The sequence below is a fragment of the Ruditapes philippinarum genome, unplaced genomic scaffold (assembly GCF_026571515.1).
Source record: "Ruditapes philippinarum isolate M1 unplaced genomic scaffold, ASM2657151v2 ctg2643_1_1_1_1, whole genome shotgun sequence".
Classification (NCBI taxonomy): domain Eukaryota; kingdom Metazoa; phylum Mollusca; class Bivalvia; order Venerida; family Veneridae; genus Ruditapes; species Ruditapes philippinarum.
The window spans coordinates 340021-354740 of record NW_026859373.1 but is presented as its reverse complement, the minus strand read 5'-3'; the positions used below and the strand labels follow the sequence as shown (position 1 = coordinate 354740).

Genomic DNA, 14720 nt, shown 5'->3' with positions numbered 1-14720 from the left:
AGATTATTAAAAACATATGCTTATAAAATTAATAAAATATGTTTTGCAGTATTTTCCACCATATTTCTACTGCGTTACTTACGCAATGGGGGTTATTTTTGCATATTTGACCTCTTTTATTTTGCGGATTTACATGGGTTGAAAGTGCTGCATCCAACGTGAAAATTATTTTCTTTGTTCATTCGATAATATATTACTTTTTTAAAAAAAAATCAAAATTTTCATGAAAATTTACATGCTGCTTTAAATTAAATGACATGAAAATGCTTTATCGTTTGTATTGGGATATCTATTAAAGATACAGTTGTATATTATCAATACGTTTCTTTTTTCTATTTTGTCGTTTAAGCTATCAAAACATTCTAGATCATTTGTGTGCGGTTAAAAAACGGACATCTTGCCTATAGTAATTAATAAATATATATCATTATAGCCAAACATGTACTTTTTAGTAAGTTGTTATAAGATGGAAATTTGGATATTGTCAGTAACGCGCGACGAAAAATAGAGATTTTCTTCAAACTGAATATTTCGTAAGTAATTTGTTAGTTTTCTACGTAAGTTAACGTTGAATCTCTAGAACCAACTAGTACTCTTCAACCTCGATATGCTTCTGTCACACAATGAATTGCTTCGTATTATAAGCAAGGCTATATAGTTTACATTAGGTAATTGAGGCAATGCAACAACGTTAGTGACGTGCGTATTGTTGCAAAAGCAAGTAGCCATTTATTACAGTTATATGTAAGACTGTGGGTGGCTATATTAAAACTTAACAGAACCGAAAATTAACACATCACTCAATGATGGCTATTCCCGGAATAGCCTTGTCCTTTAAAAACGACTTATTGAATCAGCAAAAGTATTCTAATTTTTATTTATTTTAGTGTTTATTTCTAAGATAAACAATATAAGATGAAAGCAAATTTCATCACACGTTCATTTATTCTTAATGGATCCATATATTTTGTTTATTTGAAATTTTTTTATTTCTCAGCAGTATTAATTATAATATTATTTTTATTTCCTAACAGACATATACATGCAACAATTCCATTTGGTACGAACTCTGAAAAGAAAAATTTCTCAAGAAATGCTATTCTCCCCATTAGGCATGCCGTTAATTACCAATGATCACCTTTAATGTAAAATTCAAAACCTTAACCTAAAGTCATTAACATTGAGACGACAAAACGGTTGAGCAATCGCATCCATACCATTGCAACATCATCGTTATTCTTCTTATTATTAATATTATAATTATTTTTATTGCTAATTTTCTTCTTCTTTTTTTTTCTTTTGCATTTAGTAAGAAAACTCAAAACTGATGCTTACACTAAAGACCATGAATTTGTGCAAATTATGCTGAGGAATTCGGATGGTTTAGTTTTCGGCATCGATTTCAATCACTTAATATGTAAATACTTAAACTTAACGTCACATGTTATAATGTAAGAACCTAATAACAGAAAGTCATAGGTTTAAACTACTGCGATTTGAACGATATCCATAAAATTTTTAGAAATTATTGTTTGACGTTGAAAATGAAAATTGTGCAACCCAATTCTTTAAAATAGCAAATGTTTATTTATTCATTAATTCAAGCAATTAATGTTCCTGCAAAGGATGAATGCAGATTTAATATCCAAATAGGCATATTCCGTAGGGATTCCGTAATATTCCCTAGATTTTGATCTTAACCTATTAAATGACTTGTCAGGAGGAGGAGCCAAATATATAGGTCATTGCAAAAATACTGTGACGTATAGCGTAAAAATAAAGAGCTAAAGCGCAAAATACTGCGTCGGTGTGCGTTGCCGTGTTTTTTTTAAATCGCTGTTACGTACAAGCTATTTGCGTTATCAAATTAGATATGGATTCATTGTGATATATAACAATAAGTGATAGTTTGAAAATTCTTCAATCGACAGCCCCAGTCCGGTTTATTTTTGTCTCATAATATTTAAAGAAACCTGATATTGCAATATCTTTGAAACTCCGGTATGAAATGCACTTACATGTATTTAAGAAGATTAATATCAAATAAGAATAAATTAATACTGATTAAATTGTTTATATCCACAGTTTAAAATGTTTTGTAGATGTAAAAGTATTGATTTTTATGCCTATTCCATATTGAATATTGCAAATTGTTTATATTCTCACAGGTCAATTACAGACAATTGCCATCTCAAATATTAAAATGCAACAGGATTCAACGAAGATAATATTTATAAGCAAAAGATGTTTCCTTGACAACCTTTTACCACGGTTTTATCTTTATTACTCGCTTTAAAAAAAAAGGGGGGGGGGGGGCTTTGTCATGTTTAGGCTTTTTTTTCACTCCATGTCTAGCTGTTGTGCTCTCTCTATTTTGTTCGTTGTCTTACTGAGTGCCTTTGCGGTAGTACATTCGATTGGTGACAATGAGTAATTATCGTATTATTTTGATTCAAAAACATGTATTTCATACCTGTTCCGTTTGGACAATCTTGATTTTTTATTTGTTTGGGTCGTCAAATGCTGTTAATTGCAAATGCCGAAAGTAGTCCGCTTTTTTGAAGCGGTTACTTCCCTTTATATGTACACGTGAATAGATACTCGTATAGACCACAGTTTCAGGAAAATTTCACTTTTTTGTCAATTTAAGAGAAAGAACAAATCGCCGATCCTTAAAACGACTATTCCGTGCAGACATTTCGCTTGGGTTAGAAATTTATTTGAACACGGATTTATATTACGTAATATAAATCCGTGATTTGAAAGACCATGCATGGGCTGATATTGCTGTCAAAAAAACCCTCCAAACTAATGGGCAAAACGTATTCGCAATCAGACAAATAGTCTTAAAAGAGAATCATGCCATCGACCATTTCTATCGATGCTTCGTAAAGCACGAGTTTTGATTGATACGAAGGATGACGGAAAGAGCCGAGAAGTTGCGATTGGTCCCAGACGGACAAATACTGAAATATATACAGATATTTCCACTATTACCAGATGACAAAACGTAATGTTAGTTTGGATGCTAATAATTATACAAAAAATGTTTGTTCTTGAATTTTAACCCCAGATAGATTCGTGGTTATCAAAGGAAATTTTATTTTTTCATAATTGTTATTAGATTTCGCGACCTATTTTGTCACTTAATTCAGTGCAGTATTTGACCCCCAAGCGTCTGTGTCAGTGATTATATATTTTCATCATGACACATTTTATAATATTCATCATTATGAAAGAGCTGTTTACAGGGTGTGTATCACATTGGGGTGACTGAACTTTTGATAGAGTGTTTAATAACTTTTTTAATACAGGGCATATCACTATCAGAGGTTCTGACCCCCCCCCCCATACATTTTTGATGATCAAGTGAGAGATTTTACTTCAAAAAGAGTGAGATTTTAGAATTTGCAATAAATTTGCAAAGAAGGAAGTTCTGACATCAAAAATAGGGAGATTTCTTTAATTTGTGAAAATACCCCTTATTTTAAGAAAAATCTTTGAAAATATGGCTGTTCCTAAAAAGAATCTCGTCAACTTAAGATTGTTTATATTTGATATCCATTTTGTTGACAAAGAGGGACATGTCTTTGACATTGTAGTTTGAAAAAAGTGTTACATTACAATTATGATATAAATTTACCACTTTTCATGGTCCCTGTCTTTATTCCCATAAAGTTATATAAAGCACTAAACAAGGGTGGCAGTGTCGTCAGATAAAATGTCAAAACTTTTGTTTCAGGCTGTGAGAAAAGTCTAGCTGTCTGTTTGGCACATGTTTGCTTATTTGCCAGTTTTTTGAATATTTGAATTTCCATAGACCAATTCACCATATATTTTTTATTAAAGTAGCTTCCTTTTAATGTAAAATGTTGCTTTCAGCGATAATGTAAAATGTTGCCAAAGTTTTCAAGTGTGCATAGTACTTCAGTGCCTTTTTACAATTTATGTAAATACCGGTTGCTACACAACTGCTGTAAAGTAAGGATAAATTCACAGCAATCATCGGTGATTCTTTGTTCATCAAAATCAGAACTAAACAGACTCTTTCACAGTAATATTTGTAAGCCAGTGTGGAGTTTAGGAAAATGGGATATGGCCCATATAGACACACACCTTGAAGATAGGCAAGCTAATTTTGGAGACCATAGTTTAAAGAGAAGAATACTAAATTGCTCAATATTGAAGCATAGTGATAATATCAAATCAAGAACCAAATTTGAAAATGACAATGTTACATGTAAGGTGCATACAGTATTATGCCAGCATGAAGATTATGAAAATATTACCGGCCTACCTAGAAAAAACTGCAATAGATTAAGGTCATCATTTTCTGATTCAAGTACAGTGACATCAAAATATTTATTGACTGTGTTTAAAAAGATGACAGAATTTCAGCTGGGCAAATTTTCATTTACTTCTAGAAGCTCATGTGGGCATAAATGTAGAAGAAATCACGCAGGAATAATTTTAACAAATAAAACACTTCTGAATGCAAAGAAAGGACAATGTCTGAGATTAAAGAGCCTATTCCATACATCAGCCAGGTTTAGTAATCAGCAAACTCAAGGAAAAAGTGTACGGGAACAACCACCGTGGAGAATTATGTTTTTTGGCACAGATGACATGGCTTTATACACCCTGAAGGAATTACACTTGAATATGTAAGTGAACGGCACTGAGGTTTGTATTTGTAAAATATGCGTACAAGAAAATGTCTGCAGCCAAGATGAAGTGGTTATTGGTAAAGGTCAGTTATGTGATTGAATTACTTTCCTAAGAGTCACTTTACATTTAGATACAAAAAACTGTCCAGTTAGCTCAATAGGTAGAGTGTTTGACTGTGAATCGGGCGACCCAGGTTTGATACCCTGTCAGTGCAGGTCACTTAATGTCATTGTATTTGATCATGGAATCTTTTCTACGGTCATGATGCACTGTGCCTCTGCTAAGCAAGTGGAATTTTCACACATGAAGCAGTCAGTGAGGTAACTTACAAGATGTTGGTGGTTCTACTGATGTGTCCAAAATCTTAGGTCATAGGTCATGACTAATTTGGAAATGTTGCTGAACGCTGATTTTAACCCTTGAAATAGAAGATATGACTGAATAATTTTGTTTTTGTACATTCTTTATTCTGGTTTACTACTATAAACTTAAGAACAAAGGTCACCCAAGGAATATATACATGGTCTTTATCGACAAGTGGTCTTTATTTGGAGGTTATTTTGTTCTTTTTAATTGAAGGAGGGTTGTCAAAGAGTTGTCTTTATGTACAGGGTGATCTTTATTGAGAGGTGGTCTTTAACACAGTTTTGACTGTATTTTTTCTGTACATTTTACTTGTAATATTGAAACAATAATTAGTAATTGGTCATGTAGTAAGTTTTTGAAATGATTAGCAGGACACCAAGAATAAAAAAATGGTTTTGAGAAATAAAATTAGAAACATTTCTGGGGCTTAACAGGCCTTTAAGTAGTCAGCTATATAAATTTTATGTAAAAAAATATGTTTGGGTGACAAATCTTTTATCATAGCAAAATTATTAACAGATATGTGACTGTTACTGTGAGATGCTGAGAACAAAATATAGTTTTGCTTTTATATACAATATATTAGTCATTAAATTTCCCAACAAATATTCATCTATTACTATACATACAAATGTATATACTTCAGGACTGATTCTGGAACTTTGGTAGAGTCTCTGGAGGTAGTCACAGGAAAAGATTATGTAAGTTGTACTCATAGGGAAATTCTTTTGTAAAATATTTGGCTGATTATAAGTCTGTCAAAATTATTTTTCTATAATAATCGAACTGAAGGCAGAGGAGGACTAAGAGAAACCACATATTTTATAATATTTATATAATATTATAACAGATAACTGATAATGCAGCTTTTTGCAGCCCTTAAGTTTTGCTACAAGTAGAGAGTCAGGTTAGCCTGTTTATCCCTTGCTGTCTGACATAGCTCTATACTGCTTGTATGTGAATTTTTTATATTTTGTATTGAAATCTCTTAAACTTTGGATAGACTGTTTCAATCCTTGGCAAATCAGTGACACAAATAACAGCTCTTTAGACATTTTTCACATCTATATTGTAATAATTGTTTAATAAAAATCTGTCTAGCAAATTATATTGCCTGTAGGGTTACTTTACTTAGACATTTAGTGTTTTTTACATGATTGGGATAACATGTATTCACTAAAATATTTAGCCAAAGATTGGAAACAGTGTTACCAATAATCTTGACCATTTATGATTGCTCCCCAATGTTAACATTTTGATATTGAAATTTCCTGTCCATAAAGTGGATTGATTCAAATTTAAAGTAGAAACCTTTTAGAAATGTGGTAGATACTGCAAAATTAATAAATTAGCACATATAACATGTAAGTTCTAACTTGAATTTTGAGTTCTTTTACTTTTCTTAAAATCATAAAACACATTTCTCAAGTTTTATTTTCTTGAAATGTTTTGGCTCATCTTGGGGTTATGCAGCTTTAACTGGAAAACTGAAATTCGGGCACATATCTGTAAAGTTTAGATGAAAACTGCCCCTAAATATGTATTCTTTGGATGCCCTGGTGAGTTTGAAAGTAATAAAACTTTATTTCAGCGTGAAGTTGCTGCTTTTGCGGAGAAAGAAAACTTGAAGATACATGATTGGCCGCTTGCTGTGGAGACGGGGAAGTACGATGTTGGAGTTCTTGCATCATTTGGTCATCTTATCCCCGATGATGTCATACACATGTTTCCATAGTAACTATGTCCATTTCTTATATTCTTTATTATAAAAAGTAGGTTACCTTGGGTTTTGTTTGACCTCAAGTCATGTATTGTGGTGGATGATATCCTGAAGGTCAAAATAAGTTTAGAACTAATTTACATTTCAAACTTTGACATAATCTTTGATCATTTTTATTGAAAATTTCAAAATAAGCACTTAATTTTAAATAATTCAAAATAAGCACTTAAAAGTGAACAGTGTAGACTCATAATGATCAGGCGGCATGGAAATCTAATCTTGGTCTAATCATGGGTGAGTTCAGCTGCGGCTTGAGGACTAAGAGGGAAAACCTTGATTTTGAAAAAAGCTTTTAGCTGATTTGATTCTCCCTTGAGTCTGTTTCAAGAATTTGACCATTACAAGTATAATTTGACAGGTATATGTACAGTAAGGTTTCCGCAAGGACATTATTATAAATTTTCTATTATTACTCTTCAAAATAACTCATATGTCTTGAATAGAATTTTATTTTGCATTAAATGTAAATGAATTATTTTTCAATTGTATTTCAGTGGAATTCTAAACATGCATCCAAGTTTGTTACCAAGGTGGCGAGGGGCCTCTCCGGTGGCCCATACAATTCTGAATAATGATGCAGTCACTGGTGTCTCGATCATGGATATACGTCCCAAACAGTAAATATACAGTTTATATGCAGTTCATAGCAGTTTTTATATATTTTAGGCAGATTTGTATTTATGCTTAGCACATTTTCCAATATCAACTGTTTGTCAATTGCCATTAAAGCAGTCAATCTTTTGAAATATAAAGTCAATTCAGCTCAACTTGACAATGAAAAAATGAGCATAATGTCACTTTAATGTCATGATATTGGGAAGTACATGGCACGGTCATTTTTGCTGGTACGAATATTTGTATAATATGTGTGGTATGAATGGTATCTTATATCTCATCAAAAACTTAAAAGATAAATATATAGATATTATAAAGACAGACTTAAATCTATTTTTAGAACAAGATTGTATATTAAGAAATGATTTGAATAATGTTCACGCTGGTTTATCATATACCTTAGAGACATGTTTCATATATAAACTGGGTAGTGCATACCCGAAACTAGTAGGTTATTACATACATGCTATAACGTCAGGGACTGTCCCAGAAATTAGGTTTCTGTCCCAGAAGTGTCCCGAAGATGATTTATGTCTCTGTAAAAATAAAAATCTTAAAAAATCTTATTTGCAGCCAGAAGTTTAAAATAAGTTTTCTTTTTACCATAAATCCTTTCAATGTAATAATTAAGTTCGCATAAACAATAGATAACACACAGATCCAAATGAAATTTCTGTAAAGATCCGTTAGGATTTACCTATAACGCTTAGTTTATAAAAAGAGTGGGGCAGTCTTTTTAAATTTAAGGCAGATTTATAATTTTATTCTAAACATTTTCCAATATCAACTGTTGGTCAAACACCATTTTGACAGTCAATCTTTTGAAAAATAAGTCAATTCAGCTCAACTTGACTATGAAAATATGAGCATAATGTCACTTTTATACAAATTTTGAACTTGTTCGGACGTTGTCGTGTGTTCCTCTCGTATTAGTTTCTGTACTTTAAATTGAAGATAAATGAATTCTATTTACAGTTTTGATATTGGACCTATTCTACTACAAAGAATGTGTAAAGTCCCTCAGAGGTGCACGACTCATGAATTGACAGAAGTTTTAGGAAATTTTGGAGCAAGTATGGTAAGTGAATAATGCCCCCCCCCCCCCCCCCCCCCCCCCCCCCCCCCCCCCCCCCCCCCCCCCCCCCCCCCCCCCCCCCCCCGTCTCCTCAAAAATAAGAAAGTTCATTTATAGACCAATATTTTCTATGTTTTGCACGTAGATAGATACCTTAGACTGTTGAAAAAAAGGATTTTACACTTTGAGTACTTAAGGCTTTTATTTTTTGACTGATGTCTTTTATATTTGATAGGCACATACAAGTGCATTGGGTGGTATCACAAAATTGTCCATTTGGTTGAAAGGTTGTCTGGAAAAATATTAAAATCAAATACTGGTACTGTAGTTTATAAACCTATAATGTATGAGTATACACATACATGTATATAATTCTATCTCTGCTTTCAGATGTTGGAGTGTTTAAAAGATTTACCAACTTTAGAAAGATTTGAGCATGAACAGGATGAAGCTGGTATAACATATGGTAAGAAAGCTTTGATTTGATTGGTTGAATGATATTTCTACATAAAAGAGGTTGCTTCTGATTGGTTAAATGATATAAGATAAAAGTGCTTGATTCTGGTTTGGTGGAGGTTATTTCATAAAAAAAGCTTGATGCTGATTGGTTAAATGGTATAAAATATAAATGCTTGATTCTAATTGGTTAAATGATATTAAATAAAAGAGCTTCATGATTCTAATTTGTTGAATGATACAAGAAAGAAAAAACCTCAATGCAGATTAGATGAATAATATTAGGTAAAAAACATGATTCTGATTTGTTTGATATAAGACAAAAAAGCTGGATGAAGATCAAACAAAGGATATAAGGTAAATAGAGGATATTGAATAAAAAACAAACAAAATATTATTTTCAAAAGGTTTGACACAAATATATTTTAAATATTTCAGCACATAAGATAAAGTACAAGAATGCTAATATAGACTGGGAGAACAATACAGCAGAACAGATCGACTGTCAATACAGAGCCCTAGCAGAATCGGTTGGTATATTCCATTTTCACATGAAAATATCACTATATCTTCAAAATTAATAATCATTTGTGATTTTTAGCTTGTCTGTTACAAAGAAAAGGTCAAGCCATCATGATTTCTGTGGCAGCAGATTTGTTGTCTCATGGTGCAAAAACTTTAATGTGGCTTATTATTCAAAGATCTTAAATGGTATGAGCATGAAACTTGAAAAAACTTGCATATTATAAAAAGGTGTAGTGTATGTGAAAGCTATATTTTTGGAGTTTCGTCACTTTTTAACTCAGAATTTTTGCCAAAATTGCTTATTAACTAGAAAAATATTAAAACTATGAAAGGTAACAACATGAAACTTGAAATACTTCATTATCATGACATGACACAGTTGATGGACAAGGGACATTATTCTGAAAGCTAAATGCTTGGAGTTATTTCCCTTTTTAACATAGATTTATAGAAAAAAATATTGTATATCCTTTTATTGATTTACAGATTCCTTTAAAAACAGAATATGATGGCCAAATAGTGAAACTGTTGAATGTAGTTGACCCAAGTTTATTTAAAGGTAAGTTACATCTCATGTGATAGTAATGAGTGGGTGGTTGGGGTCCTATTGGGATATGGCTGCTGTCTGGTATGCAGGTGCTAGGATTGCAATTATGAGGGGTGTTGTGTAAACACTAAATAATCAAAAGATTGCACTGGTTCTTCAATAACGTTGTTTTATTATCGATTACCGGAAGTCAACTCATATAATGACGTCAATACAATAACATATAAAAAGGCGCGTCACGCTAAACGTGACGCTAATATTGGCGCAATTAACTCAGTACATACATATGTACGTAACACTCCGGGGGCCACACTGCTTGTTCAAGATCATATTAATTGTACAAACTGAATTCAATGAAATGAAGTATTGTAACTTAGAAACTTTGACATCAGATATATCTAGTGAATTAAATTACAAGTTCGACCGATCAATTAAATTCATAAACTGTCTCTGATAGTAAACCACTATTGCAATTAGTTTCAAATCATTGTTATAATACTCTTATTGCAATTAACCGGTAAAGTTTCACTGATTATATATAACGCATTGCAAATGTCACTTTATGTTTTAAAGGCATGCGCAAAAAATTGGTGCCGGCAAATGCATGTGAATCACGTGTACAATGTTACTTATGTTCTAGTGGGTACAGCTTGGCAATAGGTCGTGTAGTAATTCCTCGTCTGGATGTAACACGGGCTGCTCAAATATGTCCATCACCTCCAGTTACTACATCTTCTATAATTCCTAATGACCAGCGATTCCTTGGTAAATATTCATCATGTATTTGAACCACGTCACCAACATTGATATTGTCACCATGGTTACCAGATTTTCTGTGAAACTCTAGCAACGATGTGAGGTATTCGTGTTTCCATCTTGACCAAAAATGATCAAGCGTTGCAGTCTTAAATCTGAACAATTTACCGGCCGATTCTTGGGTTAATTCCTTTGTTATGGGATCTCTGTTGTCTGGATAAATAGGGGAGGTAATCCTTCGTCCGTATGGTAGATGAGATGGGTCTTTGAGATCTGTGTACATGAATGTATAGATAAGTGTGCGGTCATTTATAACACATATTTTCTCCAACTCTTTTCTCACACGATGGTGGGGCATAGTTCTGGGTCTACTTATATGCTCGTTTCGTGATATAATGTTGTGGTCATCTTTCTGCGGTAAATTGTCAACATAATTTTCTTTACTGTACGTAATGCTATTTTTCTTTCCTGCTTACTGGAATCAGATTTTGTTAAAAAAGTTGCTGTAGGAATGAAGTCTTGAGGGCTATTCAGCAAATTTCCAGCGTCTAAAATATTGATTTCATTCAGTATACAGTGCATCAATTCACGCAAAGACCACGACTTTATCCCGTGCGCACGTGTAATGTTTGTTCTGACCTCTGGCGGTAGTTTTTGAAGGATAACAGGTGTAAGTAGTGAACCGTATGTAGTCTCATTCTGATTCAGTGAAGCTAATGCTCTGATATATGTCTCTGTTGTATCATAGAATTTTCTAACACTTTGTACAGTGTACATGGGTGCTGGAACTTCAAGTAATGCTTTCATGTAAGTTTGTATAATTCTGTCTTTTTGACCATATCTCTCATGTAAAAACGAAATAGCCTGTTCATAATTGACATTCGTTAAGGCAAATCAAGCTATTGTTTGCAAAGCTTCATTTTTAAGCAATTGAATTTCTGTACTCCGCTAAGTGAAAGATTTGTGTGTATAGCAGACTCGTAAGAATCCAAGAATGAACACCAATCAAGGACATTTCCGGCGAACTTCGGCAAATCTAACTTTGGTAATTTGTGATATACTGAGCTTTGAGATAAGGACGGTAAGAAATGTATCTGGGAAGTATTCTCGCTGATACCTGGCGCACAAATCTCGGATGTTTCGCTTGATATGGACGCTTGAAATGGCTGAGCATTAGGGTTTAGAGCTGGGGAATTGTAGTTAAAATTTGAAATTGATACTTTCCTAAAATCATGTTTCTTCTGTATCTTGGTCTTTAACATGTATATATACTCATCATGCTCAAGAATTTCTGTTTCTATTTGTTCTTCTTCGTCTTGAAAAGAATCAAGGATCTTTTCGTGAATCTCCGTGATCGTCTGCTGTTTCTGTTTGAGGGAATCAATGATCGTCACAAGTTCCTCGTAATCGGCTGCCTCCCGCTGAATTATCTCGAATTTGTTCAGGAGTCGTGTAACTGCGCCTTTGTGACCCTTCTGTATAGAACGTAATTTTGTTGCCATAGTGTTATCCAGTTCGCGGGACCAAAATGTTGTGTAAACACTAAATAATCAAAAGATTGCACTGGTTCTTCAATAACGTTGTTTTATTATCAATTACGGGAAGTCAACTCATATCATGACGTCAATACAATAACATATAAAAAGGCGCGTCACGCTAAACGTGACGCTAATATTGGCGCAATAACTCTGTACATACATATGTACGTAACAAGGGGCATTTAGATTTACCCGCAGCTGTCTGTGCATCCGTCCGTTCATTCTCTTGTTGCGTTGCATGTACCTCTAAAAGTGCTTGAGCGAGAGACAACAAACTTTACAGGAGTGTTGACCAGCATGTGAAGTTGTGCATCTTGAGTTTCACATGTAGGTTTATCTAGTTATTCAACATTTTTGTTTTTTTTTAACATGTCTTCCATGTTGAGATCTCAAAATGATCTTGCACAGATGGTTATTACAGTTATTTTGGTGGGTTGTGTGTTTTTTCCATATGATAGTGGTATTTTTATCCTAAGAATGTCTTGTATTTCAGATATAAGGAGTAAGGATGTTAAAGGTGTCAAAGGAGACATCATGGATGCTGAACCAGGCACTGTTGGGTATCATAAACCAATGAAATGTATTGTTGTCAAGTGCAAGGTTAGAATTTAAAATTAATTTAATTTTATTTACCAAAAGTTTAAAGTCAATTTCACAAAAGATTAAAGCATCCTTCAGCGTGCTTCTTGGATAAAAATTTCAGGGGAGCATATAATCAAAAGTGTGTCATGTTATCATTTTGTCCTGCATTAGCTTGACTACTTAAACAATAGGGAGAGCTATTGTTCGCACCCTGACATTGTTGTCACACTTCGGTTTAAGTTTTTGTGTGGAGGTTGGTGTCTTGAAAACTACTGAAGAGAATGGGCAGAAACTTCACACACTTTTTTGAGAGCATAATAGGAGGTCGCTGCCTAAGGCCAATAACTTAGATTTTGTCAGAATTTATTAAGGCCCTTTTTGAACATGCAAATTCTTACTATCAAGCACTGAGAATAGTGGAGCAAGATGTTCTTTCAACAGCTCTTGTTTTTTATTTTTCTCTTATCAATACTCTATACGTGTTTACTATTTTATGTCATTCTTTGTTTCTTTTTAGCGTGGACTCATCGGGTTTCAGAATATTGTACTAAAGAAAACCCTTAGAGCCACAGATTTCCGCAATGGTTACATTAATAAGAACGAGTTCACCAAGTACACAAAGTTCAGGAGTTTAGATAATGATCTTAATAAATATATTAAAGTGAAAAAACTTTCTTTGAAGGCTAAAGGTTGATAGGAAATAATAAGTCAGTTTTACATTGACCTATTTTTTGCCACTTACACATGTAGACCATATTGACATATGTTTAAGTATAATTTATTCTTCTCAGAAATGTATAATGTTAATTTATTGCATGTGAATGTTTTTTGAAGCAGTAAAACATAAGTCCACTTACCAGTATCTTGTACATTTTGTCCAACTAAAGACCAGTGTGTGGGTAATATGCCATTTTTTAGGTGTCTTGTTTCCACAAATCATTTGTGTTATTTTCAAAATTAATTTGTCTTACTTTCAAAATTAATATGTCTTATTTTCAAAATTAATATTTCTTATTTCCACAATTCAGGCACTTTGTTTTGCCTAATTTTATTTTGTTTTTGTTTGCCTGAGAATGAACTGGGGAAATTAGGAAAGGTTGAAAATTTAACACAAATCAGATTGTTTTTGTTTTTGACCTTTTAGCCCTTCAATAATTTATTATTTTGTGCATTGTTTTGTTTATTTAACTCATGTTGATATTATCCTGTGTTTAGATGATTTTGTATCAACTTCTATGCAATAACAAGAGCACCTCATGCAGTGTTAACACTTGTCATTTAATGGCAACCAATTTTGACAAAAATTCTAAGTTATAAAGGGTCATAACTCTTAAAAATAACGTTCAGAAGTATGCCCCTTGTATGCCAACTGCACTTTGTCATAAGCAAGTACTCATGTTGATAACTTTAAAATAATGACTTTGAATAATGGGCTACATTAAAGTTTTTACATGAAAGCAAAACAGGGGTCACAATAGCTTGACTTTTTCTTTGATACAGACAAGCTAAAACTGTCCAATTTTGTATGCAGAAGCCTGAAGGGTGAGTTGCATTGACAGATGGATCAATAGTTGTTACTCGTAATTATTTTGTCATCAAAAGAAAAGTGTTTTGCCACACACAACTGAAGGCGGGCTTGAGAGAAAGCAGAGCTCTTTTCATTGTTGGGGGCCGTCTCGTAAGTTTTATATTCTGTAAGATGATTTGATGTAGTGTTATACATTATCTATATATTATCCTGTGATACAACAGATTGATTGGCATTGATTTAGCACTAGTGTTATTTAAACAGAATTTGAATTAAATTTTTTT

At 33.0% G+C, this 14720-nt stretch overlaps 1 protein-coding gene across 3 annotated transcripts; it reads left to right on the top strand.

The window, feature by feature from the left end:
* The first annotated feature begins 409 nt into the window (after positions 1–409).
* Positions 410–14720, top strand: LOC132756280 (methionyl-tRNA formyltransferase, mitochondrial-like). Of its 3 annotated transcripts, none has more exons than XM_060747303.1 (11): positions 410–533; positions 3883–4664; positions 5681–5735; positions 6626–6768; positions 7309–7431; positions 8405–8507; positions 8895–8970; positions 9399–9490; positions 9972–10044; positions 12820–12926; positions 13426–14720. In XM_060747303.1, the coding sequence occupies exons 2-11, from the start codon at positions 3895–3897 to the stop codon at positions 13600–13602; spliced, it is 1719 nt and encodes a 572-aa protein (XP_060603286.1). In that variant the 5' UTR covers positions 410–533; positions 3883–3894; the 3' UTR covers positions 13603–14720. The 3 variants fall into 3 exon arrangements, with proteins under 3 accessions (XP_060603286.1, XP_060603288.1, XP_060603287.1); XM_060747305.1 differs by lacking the exon at positions 410–533 and adding an exon at positions 2884–3015; XM_060747304.1 differs by lacking the exon at positions 410–533 and adding an exon at positions 2898–3010.

Coding starts and splice junctions, on each gene's coding strand:
- LOC132756280 (XM_060747303.1), top strand. CDS start 3,895: ATGTTGCCAAAGTTTTCAAGTGTGCATAGTACTTCAGTGCCTTTTTAC. Junction 9,491..9,971: donor ACAGAGCCCTAGCAGAATCG/GTTGGTATATTC, acceptor ATTGATTTACAG/ATTCCTTTAAAAACAGAATA. Junction 12,927..13,425: donor GTATTGTTGTCAAGTGCAAG/GTTAGAATTTAA, acceptor GTTTCTTTTTAG/CGTGGACTCATCGGGTTTCA.